At 41.8% G+C, this 12,653-nt stretch overlaps 1 protein-coding gene across 1 annotated transcript in view; it reads left to right on the top strand.

Moving 5' to 3' along the window:
* obsl1a (obscurin like cytoskeletal adaptor 1a) overlaps positions 1-12,653 on the top strand; it is a 75,840-nt gene that overhangs the window by 10,147 nt on the left and 53,040 nt on the right. The window contains exons 3-8 of the mRNA XM_037696706.1: positions 2,163-2,432; positions 2,686-2,946; positions 4,746-5,051; positions 5,133-5,399; positions 5,485-5,760; positions 6,481-6,595. Coding sequence (XP_037552634.1) covers positions 2,163-2,432; positions 2,686-2,946; positions 4,746-5,051; positions 5,133-5,399; positions 5,485-5,760; positions 6,481-6,595 — 1,495 coding nt within the window. The remainder of the gene's footprint in view (positions 1-2,162; positions 2,433-2,685; positions 2,947-4,745; positions 5,052-5,132; positions 5,400-5,484; positions 5,761-6,480; positions 6,596-12,653) is intronic.

Below are 12,653 nucleotides of genomic sequence, written 5' to 3'. Positions count from 1 at the left end.
CCTCAGCCATTGTCCAGATAAGAGGTGACATTCATCATCAGTTCAGTTGAGGTTCTGCCACATGTCCACGGCCTTGGGGAAGGGATGGGTGAGGAGACAGTCAAAGCATCTTTGTTGTTTTCAAAACATTCCAGGAGGAGTTGAGATAAGTCCGACATCAAGGCCACAATTTGGGTCTGGCAGAACTCGTGAATTGTTGTTTCTGCCTAATTATAGTCTCGCTGGTACATATTCCTTTGATGGAACTGCAAAATAGACAAATTTATTCTTTACGCCAAAATCGAGCTCACAGCTTCTCCAAGATTATTCCCACCTTCATGTGTGCTGCTATAGAGTCCGCAGTCCTGATAACAGCCTGCTCCAGCTCCCTGCTGCAGTTCCCCAAATTCAGTCTGAGCGCTGTCGAGATTCGACACATCCACACAAATTTATAGACAATCCAGAATTCACCAGCCAAACAGCAAAAACCAGTTGTCATCATGAATCCAATTTGTTTCCGTCGAGGTAAGAGGGTCCTCCTTATGCCCTGACTCCTGTTGGGAGAAGTTGATCAATTTTGTTGAGACCAGCTGATCCTTCAAATTAAGAGGTATGCAGAAAAAAACAAAAGAGGCTTCTTAAGGGTTCACGGGACAAAAGAGTGCAGCAGGGAAACGGGTGGGGGCGGGGGGGGGGGAGACTGAGAGACACGTCTGGTTCCACCGGAGGACAGAGAAAAAAACAATTATAATAATCTTTAATAATCTTTGTTGCAAGATGATCTGTATTTTTCTTTTTTATTTAATGTTAGTAAGGACACAATGTTATGCAGAGGTGTACTTATAAAATTTTTATAGAAAAATTATACTATTTATAGTCGAGGCGGAGAGTTGGGGGTGGGCGCAAAATGTTTACTTCTTCCGGGGGGGGGGGGGGGGGTGTAACAGAAAATAATTGAGAAGCACTGGCTTAATGTAACAACTCTAGATGAAATATATAAGTGAACAGATTTGACTCACTATTTGGCAAGAAACTGGTCGGTTTAGTCTCTCTATCACCGTTAATTAATGCATAATAAGCAGTTATTATTGATTTATAAAGTTTTATTGAGGAATTCTAAACATATCTATAAACTATTTATTAGCCATCTACAAAGGGAGCCTTATTGTGAAGTGGTACCAACTCAGTCCCACAAGCAGCACTTTCACATAGTGGACCACCCAGTTTGCTGGTGATAAGATGGTTTCTGTGGCCCGCCCTCTCCCCCGTCGACTCCTCTGAGGCAGCCATAGCCAACGTGGTTCAAAACATCAAGTTTCAATAATCCGTCTGAAACATCTCAACAAAAAAAGAAACCGTCCAGATGACCTGACTGAATTTTGTTGGATATTTTACCTGAATTATTAAGCATGAACTTTGATGATAAACAAACAGTTCTGGTAGCAGTGGGTGCAGACCATGATGTAGCTAAAATGGTCTCAAAAGAAGTCACACAAGCGTACAACATGATTAATAAGCATACTACAAGTTTTACAAATGCATAAACAGTTTTTCAAATATACACATTTCAATTTGCACAAGTAGGAATTTTCTGTGCAAACGAATAGTCAAATACACATGCACAAATTACCTGCTGTGGCCCCATCAGTCAACTTGAGTGTGTGGATCAGCTCATCTTTGAATGAGAGTTTTGAGACTTTCTTACAACTGATTCATAAATGTAATGCTGCGTTCAAGACTAGTGAAAACCTGGGACACCTGAGCTTCACCAGATTTACTGAGTTATTGGGAAAAGACACATTTATATCTTGGCACAATAGCTCATAACACCTATAATAAAACACATACACTTCCATTAACATTACTGGATTCCAAAAAAATGTTAGGTTTGTGAACTGGACCGTAAAAAAGAAAAACTAAAATGAGACGGTTATTCTTCATGTGGAAAATGTATCAGGAAATATTTATTTATTTAATTTAAACTGGCACTGTTTTGGACCAAGAGTTTCTTTATTACTGCATCTAGATGATTTCTGTCTTTTATACTGAAGCCACAACTGGGAAACACTGTTTGTGCACTCATAGTGTGACGACTACTGTTCTACAAAAGCTCAAAATGTACATATCTTCCACACTTAGGTGTGAACACATACCGCAAAATTTCACGTTTCAATGTTCTTTAGGTCCGGCCGTGCAGTTCAGGCACCCATTAAAAGATGTGGAGGTAAAGGAAAGGGATGTTGCTGTACTAGAGTGTGAAGTACCTGATGAGACAATCCCTGCTTCCTGGTACCTTGAAGACCAGAGGCTGATTCCCAGCAATAAATATGGAATGGAGCAGAAAGGAACCAAACGAAGATTAACCATCCACGATGTTGGAACAGATGATGATGGAGTCTACCTTTGTGAGATGCCTGATGGAGCAAAGAGCATCGCTGAATTATCAGTTAAAGGTGTGCTCCATTGAATGTCAAATATCCTTTTTAAAATTTGCAAACCAGCTTGACTTTTCACTTCAGTCTTTTGTCTTTGTAAATAACTGTTGGCAAAAGAAGTCAATTTAAAGTTGATAAAATAAAATGTACCTGCTTTGAATCTAAGTACAGTAGGAGTTTTAAATGGACATTCTTTAAAAAATGATTCACATTCACATGGAAACCTAAGATAATTATTATTATTATTATTTTTTTGTATTTCTATAAACAGGTACCATTTCTTGTAAACTTCCCCGGAAGCTGGAAGTTATGGAGGGAGAGAATGCAGTGTTCTGCGTTGAGGTGGGGAATGATGACATGGAAGTTCACTGGTTCAAAGATGGTTTAAAGCTGCATGAGACGCACCAAACGATCCTCAAATCTTTTGGCAAGACTCACATCTTGGTCTTTGTCGGTGTGGCCTATCACGATTCGGGGGTTGTAACATTTGTTGCTGGAAGATCCAAAACTTCATCACGCCTCAAAGTCAAAGGTACACGCTGGACAGCCACTGCTGGTTGGGTATACAACCTGAGCAAATTCATAATAGTCCATAATTTCAGTGTGAATGCTACTTATTTACTTTTAATTAATCTTAAAATATTATTCTGTGGAAATCATTTTAGTGACACTTTATTTCCAATGTTTTATAAATCACAGCTTATATTCACAGAACTAGAGTTAAGGGACAAGACAGACACAGTGATGGTATTATAATTTATTATGCAGACTATAGTGAACTATTACAATTTCTGGTCATCACAGCTTATTAAGGTAACTTACCGGTAGCTACTTCATTATGTTGTCAATTTTTCTGTGGACTACTAAACTCAATATACAACAAAGGACTGAAACCTGATTGTACATGAGATACATACCAGTTTTTAAAGCTTTTATATAAGATTCAACTAAAGGTTTACACTTTTTTATGAATAAAATTAGCTAAGTCTCCAATTCATTAGAATCCTTTGTATGCACATGAACACAGGAGTGGTAGCACATTGAAAAGAAAACATCTCTTTGAAAATAATTGTGATTGGCCAAAAGCTTTCTAAACTGTTGAATAAAGGACATGTTAAACTGGTACAGGACATGTATGAGGACAGCAGGACATGTTAGACTGGTTCAGGACATGTATGAGGACAGCAGGACATGTTAGACTGGTACAGAACATGTAATGTAAGAGGACAGCAGGACAGTGGTGAGATGTGCTGTAGGAGTGACAGATGGCTTCAAGTTGAAGGTGGGAGTGCATCAAGGATTAGCTCTGAGCCCCTTCTTGTTTACTCTGATGATGGACTGACTAATAGATGAGGTCAGGCAGGAATCCCCATGGATGATGATGTTTGCAGATGACGTGATCTGTTGTGAGAAAAAGGAACAGGTGGAAGAGAACTTGGAGAGGTGGAGGTATGCACTTGAAAGACGAGGAATGAAAGTCAGCTGTGGTAAGACGGCATTCATATGTGTGAATGAGAAGGAGGCTGGTGGAACAGTGAAGCTACAAGGAGCAGAGGTCACAAAGATGCGGGACTTCAAGTACTGTCCAGGAAAATGGGGAGTGTGGTAAAGAGGTGAAAGAGTCCAGGCAGGATGGAGTGGATGGAGAAAAGTTTCAGGAGTGATTTGTGACAAAAAGGCGTCCACAAAGGTCAAAGGAAAAGTTTACAAGACAGTGGTGAGACCAGCTATGTTGTATGGTCTGGAGACAGTGGCATTGACAAAAAGACAGGAGAAAGAGCTGGAAGTAGCAGAAATGAAGATGTTGAGGTTCTCTTTAGGAGAGACAAGGATGGATAAGACTAGGAATGAGATAATCAGAGGTACAGCACATGTTGAACAACTGGGAGATAAAGTTAGAGAGGCCAGACTGAGATGGTTTGGACATGTCCAGCGGAGCAACAGTGGGTATATTGGTAGAAGGATGTTAGAAATGCAGCTGCCAGGAAAAAGACAAAGAGGAGATATATGGATGCAGTTAGAGAGGACATGGAGGTAGTTGGAGTGAAGACAGTGAGATGGAGGAGGATGACTCACTGTGGTGGCCATGGAAGAGGGAACATCTGATAGAAGAAGAAAACACTGTAATAGCATTTAAGAATATTTTTACACATTTTAAGATTTTGAAAACATAAAAGTAAAAAATTGAAGAAATTACAATACAGTCTTTAAGGGCTTGTTGATCAAATCTTTAATGTGAGAAAACAAAAAAGTAGAATGTAAGTATTAAGCCACCTTGTACATCCACCGTATCTAAAACCAATAATTTCACTTCCGTGCTCTGTCTTAAAGCCACCAGACACTGCCCTCCCATCTGTCCTCTGGATGTCAAAATGGACGTGGACAGACCCAACAGTGCTCTACTCAGCTGGGAGCCCGCCCCCAACAGCCAAACCACCACCCGCTCCATCTTTGTTCTTGAGAGACAAGAAGTGGGTTCTCAGGAGTGGTCGAAATGTTTCACCTCGGAGACTAGCACTTTGGCTGAAATTACTAGTGACAGCGTGCCGTGTGAAGGCAACTACCGCTTCCGCGTTTGCTGCATCAATAAGTATGGACGAAGCGGCCATGTGGAGTTCCCTAAAGTTATCCACCTTGGTGAGCAGCATGCCGATTTTTGTTTTCTATGATCTTATGTGTTTGACTTACCCTACTTCTACCATTTCTTTATTACTCCAGTCCCAGGGCCAAAGATTCTCCGCAGTCTTCAAGGTTGCGAAGTAGTTGAAGGAGACGATGCACACTTTTTCATTGAACTGTCTGTCCCAATGGCTGGAACCTGGTTTTTGAATAGCTTACAACTGAAGCATGGTGGACGCTATTCAATACAACACAACCAAACAAAGCACTCACTGATGATCCATAAAGCTGAAGCAGCTGAGGACACAGCAGAGCTCACGTTCATAGCCAACGGGGTCAGAGATTCAGCGGTGCTTCAGGTTAAACGTAGGTATAAACATCTTTCATTGTTGTTAAATGTTCCCTTTAGATGAACTGCGTACGGTCATTTCAAGTTCTGATTTCTTTACAGCTGCTGTGGTCAGATTTGTCCCTCTGTCAGAGTCGGACTGCAACAAAAAAGTGCAAACTGGAAATGCCATTGTGCTCTACTGTGAAGTTTCCCATCCATTTGCCAAAGTATCCTGGTGCAAAGATGGCAAAGAACTTCACGCAAACGATGAGCTCAGCGTCCAGTCAGATGGGAATATGAGAAGGATTGTAATCCAGTCTGCCTATGCATCTCATTCAGGAGTTTATACATGTAAAACGACAGCAGATACTGTCACATTCAATGTGGATGTTGCAGGTAAAACATTTTTAGAAATATATCTAGACATATCAGAAAAAGTGGTGGCATATAAACCTCAACTTTTGTGTTCTACACACTTTATTGCAAACAATACAGATTCAAATAAATAATTGATTTAACTTGTAAAATGTATTATGAGATGACTGTTTCTAGTTTCTTAGCCACAATTCAAATTAATTTGTTAAAACTGTATGTATAAATAGGGCAGCACGGTGGCGCAACTGGTAGAGCTGCTGCCACTTAGTGAGCAGGTCCCTGGTTCAAATCCCAGTCCGGGGGCCTTTCTGGGTGAAGTTTGCATGTTCTCTCCATGCATGCGTGGGTTATCTCCATGTACTCCGGTTTCTTCCCACAGACCAAAAACATGCATGTTGGGCTGATTGGTAACTCTAAATTGTCCCTATGTGTGAATGAGTGAGAGTGAATGGTTGTTTGTCTCTATGTGGTCCTGTGATGGACTCGCGGCCCGTCCAGGGTGTACCCCTCCCCTCGCACAGTGATTGCCGGACATGGGCACCGGCGACCCCCGTGACCCAAAATGGAAGAAGCGGGTAAAAGATAATGGATGGATGTAGAAATAAACTTGCCACAGGTCCCACAACTGTTTTTAACATAATCAAACCCAGAAATTTTATGAGGGACCTTTTGATGAAGGTACAAAGTTTCGAAGGTACAAAGTTCCAGCAGCTGATTTGTTCCATCATCTTGTAATTTTAGACCCTCCGGTGGAATTCAGTACGGTCCCAGATGAAGAACTTCACCGTAGCACCATGGAGCTGGATCCAGTAGTTCTGCTCTGCCACATCTCCAGAGATGATGCCGCAGTTAAATGGTAGGAGAAAGACAAGTGAAACTGTTCATATAAAATATTCTCCGTTTGTTCTTTTACAAAAACAAGTGATGGCGTTCAGGGATGTCAAACTCTCTTACAAAAGGGGACCAAAATTAAAACGTTTTTTCAAACTAAGGGCCAATTTTAGAACCTACGGTACATTAACTCAAATCCGAACCTCTTTTCTTGGTCACAGGTTCTTCAACATGAATTTGATTGGTCTCATTTGATCTCTGTTGTACTTTCAACAACATAATCAAAGATTACTGAAAAAAATTCAAGAGATATAAGTATTTTATGTTTTACATATCATCTTGAGGACCAGATAAAATGTCAATGAGGGCCACAATTGGCCTCCGGGCCTTGAATTTGACACATATGGTGTAAGTGCTTCTCCTTTCCCACCTAAATGTTAAAAATGTTTGGGGATTCAAACTGGCAACCTTCCGATAACAGGCTCACCTTTTTTAACCTCTGTACCACCTCTTCTCTACCATTTTAGATAGATGTTTCAATAAATATTTGATGGCAAATTGGTAAAGATCTTAAGTCAAACAAAGTATTTATTAGAAGTTTGTGTCATTTTTACAATAAACATTATTTTTAGGCTCTACTTGAAATTTGTTTGGAGCTGCAGTAGCTTGGTTGTCAGTGCCATGATCTTGCAATCCTGAGGTTGCAGGTTCAAACCCACCTTGTGTAAGAAAAGGGCAAAAGGGCATAATGTAAAAAAATTGCACAATCTTTTGTGCATGTTAGTTTACAGTGGCAACCCCAGAAGAGGGAACAGCCAAAAGAAATGTAACATTTTTTTATTTGCAATTTGTTTACTGTCAACTGGAGGGTCCACTGGAGGGTCTAAAATTACAAGATGATGAAACAAATCAACTGTACAACACTTTAAAGTATTGTTTGTTTGTTTTTTGTTTACTTTTTTACATTAAAAACTGTAAAGATAAATTAAAAAATAATATGAAAGAATGATTAGGACCTACCAAAAATGGTTTACATACCTTTGTACATGGGACGGCTGTGGCTGAGTGGTGAGCAGTCGTCCTACAATGCGAGAGTTGGTGGTTCGATTCCACCTTCAGTCAAATGCTGAAGTGTCCATGGGTAAGACACTGAAATTATCATTGCCTCTGATGTGTTCCATTGATGTATGAATGTGATCTAAAACACTGATTAGTCTTTGTAACGATATAGTAGTGCTGTATAAATGAGGGCATCAATCAACCTTTATTTATACAGGTAAATCCCATTGAGCCTCGAGGACTCATTTACAAGAGAGACCTGATTTCAACAAAGAAAGATGACAACAATGGACAACAGCAACAACAATAAACAGTTATAAAAAAGCATACTACAGTTTTTTTTTGTTTGTTTTTTTTTAACAAATAGGATGGCTATAAGGAAAAGGTAACAAAACAAAAAAACAGCTAGATTCCAAGACAAATGTAGAAAACTAAAAACAGGAACATGTCAGCATTGGACCCTGCCAGGTGTCCAACAGATTCTTAAAGACACTTAGAGAGGTCAAGGTCGAGAGCTTCAAATATTTTGTAAGATGTTCCAGGAAACAGGAGCGGAATAGGAGAAGGCCCTTTTGCCTAGTTCAGTCCTCATTGAGGGAACACTGCAGGTAATAATGTCCTGAGAGCGCACTCCGTAGCTGCACTCACGCAGAGACATATAGGAGGAGATGTATGAAGGCAACAGACCAAGAAGTGATTTAAAGATGAAAATATACCAGTGAGAGAGTCTGCGTGAAGTTAATGATGACTAGTTAACCAGTGAATACAGTGTGCAGTGGTGGGTACGATAATCACAGCCAGTTATGAATCTTAGTGCACCATGATAGACAGCATCCAACATCTGCAGGGTTCTTGTAGGAGCGTTCATGTAAATAATGTCACCATAATCAATTGAGGGAAGGAAAGTCCCAGATACAAGGCGTTTTCTAGCATTCAGGGTTAGACAGGATCTGTTTCTGAAAAAGAAACCCAGTTTAACTTTCAGTTTCTTTATCAAGTTTTCCACATGGAGCTTAAAAGAGAGATGTGAGTCGACCAAGATACCCAAATATTTATAGGAATCAACAAACTCAATGGGGACACCATTTGAGGATAAAATCGGAGGAAGAACTGCTGGGACCAACTTCCTATTTGAAAAAAGCATCCCTTTGGTTTTGTTGGCATTTAGGACAAGCTTGAGGCGAAACAAATCAGTCTGGATGATGTTGAATGCAGATTTCAAAAGCTGGAAAGCCTTAGCAACAGTTTTAGCTCGACAATAAACAACTGTGTCGTCAGCATATAAATGTATGGATGCATTAGGGATGTTTTTACCTACATTATGTATGTAGATTGTAAAGAGGGTGGGTCCTAAGACTGAGCCTTGTGGTACACCATTGTTGACTGTTAAATAACTGGAGGAAGTACCATTATGTTGAACACATTGCCTCCGGTCTGAAAGATAGTTAGAGAACCAACCAATGGTGTGATCTGAGAAACCGATTTCTGACAGTTTATGACACAAGATGTTATGATCCACAGTGTCAAAAGCTTTAGACAGGTCTAAGAAAAGTGCAGCACAATAATCCTTAGCATTCAGTGCTTCAACAACATCATTAAGAACCTTCAGTGAAGCAGTGGTTGTGCTGTGTTGTTTCCTGAAACTAGATTGATGTGGAGGTAAGATGTTAAATGAGTCCAGGTATTTTTTGATTTGAGAGTTTATCAGTTTTTCTAGAACCTTGGCTAAAATGCAGAGTTTAGAGATTGGTCGATAGTTGTTCAGTGAGGTGGGGTCACCTCCCTTCAGCAAAGGAAGAACAAAGGCTGTTTTCCAAGTGTCTGTGATGGAGTTTTGTCTTATGGAGAGATTGAAGATGTGGGTCACAGGGACTGTGATGATATGAGCGGCCAGCCTTAAGAAATAAGGTGGAAGTTCATCTGGACATGCAGATTTTTTAGGATCAAGATCTATTAACAGTTTATTGACCTCACTGACTGAGAATGGAGTAAAAGAGAAGCTGTGATTAACTGAGGATTGACTTGTAGGAGGGATTTGATTTGTAGAAGTTTGGTTATTAAGTGAAGTGGCTGATCTTCCATTAGTAACTGTGTCAAATAAAGAACCAGAAGCAACAAAATGTTTGTTGAGACAGTTCAGGATCTCGTGCTTATTTGACACAGGAACAGAATTAACGAGAAGTTGTGATGGGAGGTCAGATGATTGGGGGGTGCCTGAGAGAGATTTGATGGTTTTCCAGAATCTGTTAGGGTCATTTAGATTTTTGGAGGTCTGAGATAAGAAATAGTTGCGTTTTGCTGCTTTGACAGCAGTTGTGCATTTATTCCTCATCTGTCGAAAACTCAACCAATCAGTGTCTGAGCCAGATTTTCTCGCTGCAGCCCAAAGATGATCTCTCCTGTGCAGGAGGTCAGCTAGATCTGGAGTAAACCAGGGGCTGTCTCGTCCCTTTATTCTGAACTGACGAAAAGGAGCATGTATGTTCAGGAAATAAATGAAATTATTATGGAAATAGTTCCAAGCAGAGTTCACGTCATCAGTTAACAGAATACGATGCCAGTCAAAGTGAGACATATCCCAGAGGAATGACTGTTCACAAAAACGTTTCAAATCCCTTTTTTGAATTAATCTGGGCTTAGAAGGTGGAAGTTTAATATCTCTCAAAGCCGCTGTCACACAGTGATCACTCAAAAGATCAGCGAATACACCTGTACCAGGGAATTTGTGAGGCATATTAGTTAGAAACAGGTCTAAGATGGAGGAATTTTCAGGATGGTTTATATTTAATCTAGTGGGAGAATTGATAAGTTGGGTTAAATTAAAAGACAAGCAACATTCCTTGAATTTGTCACAGAGGGGGGTCGACTTACACCAATCAATGTTGAGATCTCCAGCCAAAAAGATCTCTTTGAATTTTAAATTACCAAGAAATTCTTTCATGGCAGTTAATGCCTCAGGTGAAGCTGGGGGGGGCGATAGCAGCAGACTACAGTTAAAATCTGGCCTCCATTCAAGGTGATGTTTACAGATAAGGCTTCAAACTGGTTTGGAATTGTTTTGGAAGTCACAAGACTAGAAACCAGAGAATCTCTAATGTAAATAATGACTCCACCCCCCCTTTTTTGACGATCACAGCGGTAGATGTTAAATCCATTGATTGCCACGTCATTATTCATTACAGATTTGTTGAGCCAGGATTCAGAAATAAAGATAACATTTGCCCCAGAAGAACTGACCAGGATTTTCAAAGCATCCAGTTTTTTCAGAAGGCTACGAGCGTTTACATGCAGAAAATGAAGTCCAGAGGCATTTTTTAAAGTCATTTGGTGTGCTGTAATTAGTGGGGGGTCCAGGGTTGGGCTGAATCCCTGAGAGCAGTAACAACATTATTATCAGACATTTTCTTGAGTTTTTTGTGACTGATGTGTAATTATAGGAGTTAACAGTGTGACAATTAACCCCCATAATCGAACCATGAGAAACATTAATGAAGACGCGATCATTCAGAACCCAAAAACAGTGAAAGTTGCAGTGATGGACAGATTCAGGTGTATTAACAAGATTCAGTGACTCCAGATAATCTGAGAACTGAAAATAGTGACTGTAATATGAATGATGCAGAAAAGTTTCAGACCATAAAACGTCACAGTTCAAATGGGCAAACAAACCCGACGAGTTGGCCCAACTGCAGTTTGAGTTGGGCTGAGGGGGGCTCCGGCCCCCCAGTGAAGATGGATGGATGCTCCCATGGGAAACAGAAACTGGGTCCAGAATCAACAGGCCAAAACAGAAACAGATAATTCGTAGCAAATAGCAAAGCGAGCTGCCATGAAATCCTCCTGAAGTGAAAGGCATGATCCAAGCTCGTTTCAGGTCAACAGGGGCCAACAGCGTGATCCGGAATAAAATTAATTATTATCCAGGTGAGTTTGGATGGAGGCCTGCAGCAGCTCCGATACAAACTCCGAACTTCTCTCGAGCACCACGCAGACCTGCTCCTTCACGCTGCTCCTCCGCTTCTCAGCACCAGACAGCACGGGGCACCCCCGGTGAAAAGTGAGACTGACCGGAGAGGCTGAGGCTGAAGTCAGCAACTGGTCCGGTCCGGTTCTGCTCCAGTTCGGCTCCGGCGCTCCAAGCACGAGAGACGAAGAGGCTGAAGAAATCCCTGGCCCGGTTCTGCTCCGGTCCGGCGGCCCAGTCTGGCGGCGCGGTTCTGCTCCGGTCCGGCGGCCCAGTCCGGCGGCGCGGTTCTGCTCAGGTCCGGCGGCCCAGTCCGGCGGCCCAGTCCGGCGGCCCAGTCCGGCGGCGCGGTTCTGCTCCGGTCCGGCGGCGCTTCAAAGCACCGGAGCGTCTCCTCCAGGTGAACACAACGACTCCACGGAGGTGGATCGTCCTTCGGTAAAAGTAACGGGCTGCTCACTGAAGCTGAGACCGGCTCTGTTGAAGACGAAATCCCCGACAGCCACCTCGGTTCGGTTCTGGTCCAATTCGAGGGACACAGGTACACTTCCCCCACACCTATGGAGACACCACGAGGGCCAGTCCAGCTGAAAACGAGCAAAATACCACCCGGCGATATTTGTCAGAACCAGGTAGAACCACAAAGGACCAGATAAGAGTTTGTTGAGGTCCAGAGAGAGAGAGAAAAAACACCGGGCCTTCGTGCGTCGACTCCCCAGCTCGAGGGGTCACCTGGCCGGACGGGTGCGCTCAGAGTGACCGATGGGGGGAGTGGCCAATCAGTCCTGGGCCAAAATATTTTTTTGGATGGTCCCGTCCGGCTCTCTGAGTCACTGAACACCGAATTCGGTTGGAAGGAGGACCAGCTTTAGTCCTGTTCAAAAAACAGGTCCGTTTTATGATAAAAGACTGCAGAGAAGCCGGAGGGAGCTGCTGTCCATCAGCTCGCTGGAAGTGGCATGATTTTACTGTAAAGTGCTTTGAGTACCTTGATAAGATAGAAAGGTGCTATTTACGTACAGTCCATTTACCATTTACATACATTTATATATATATATGT

Source organism: Nematolebias whitei, chromosome 23, assembly GCF_014905685.2.
Source record: "Nematolebias whitei isolate Nwh7 chromosome 23, NemWhi1, whole genome shotgun sequence".
In the NCBI taxonomy this organism is placed as follows: Eukaryota; Metazoa; Chordata; class Actinopteri; order Cyprinodontiformes; family Rivulidae; genus Nematolebias; species Nematolebias whitei.
Note: the sequence above shows the minus strand (reverse complement) of the source record. Positions and strands in the feature narration are given on the sequence as shown.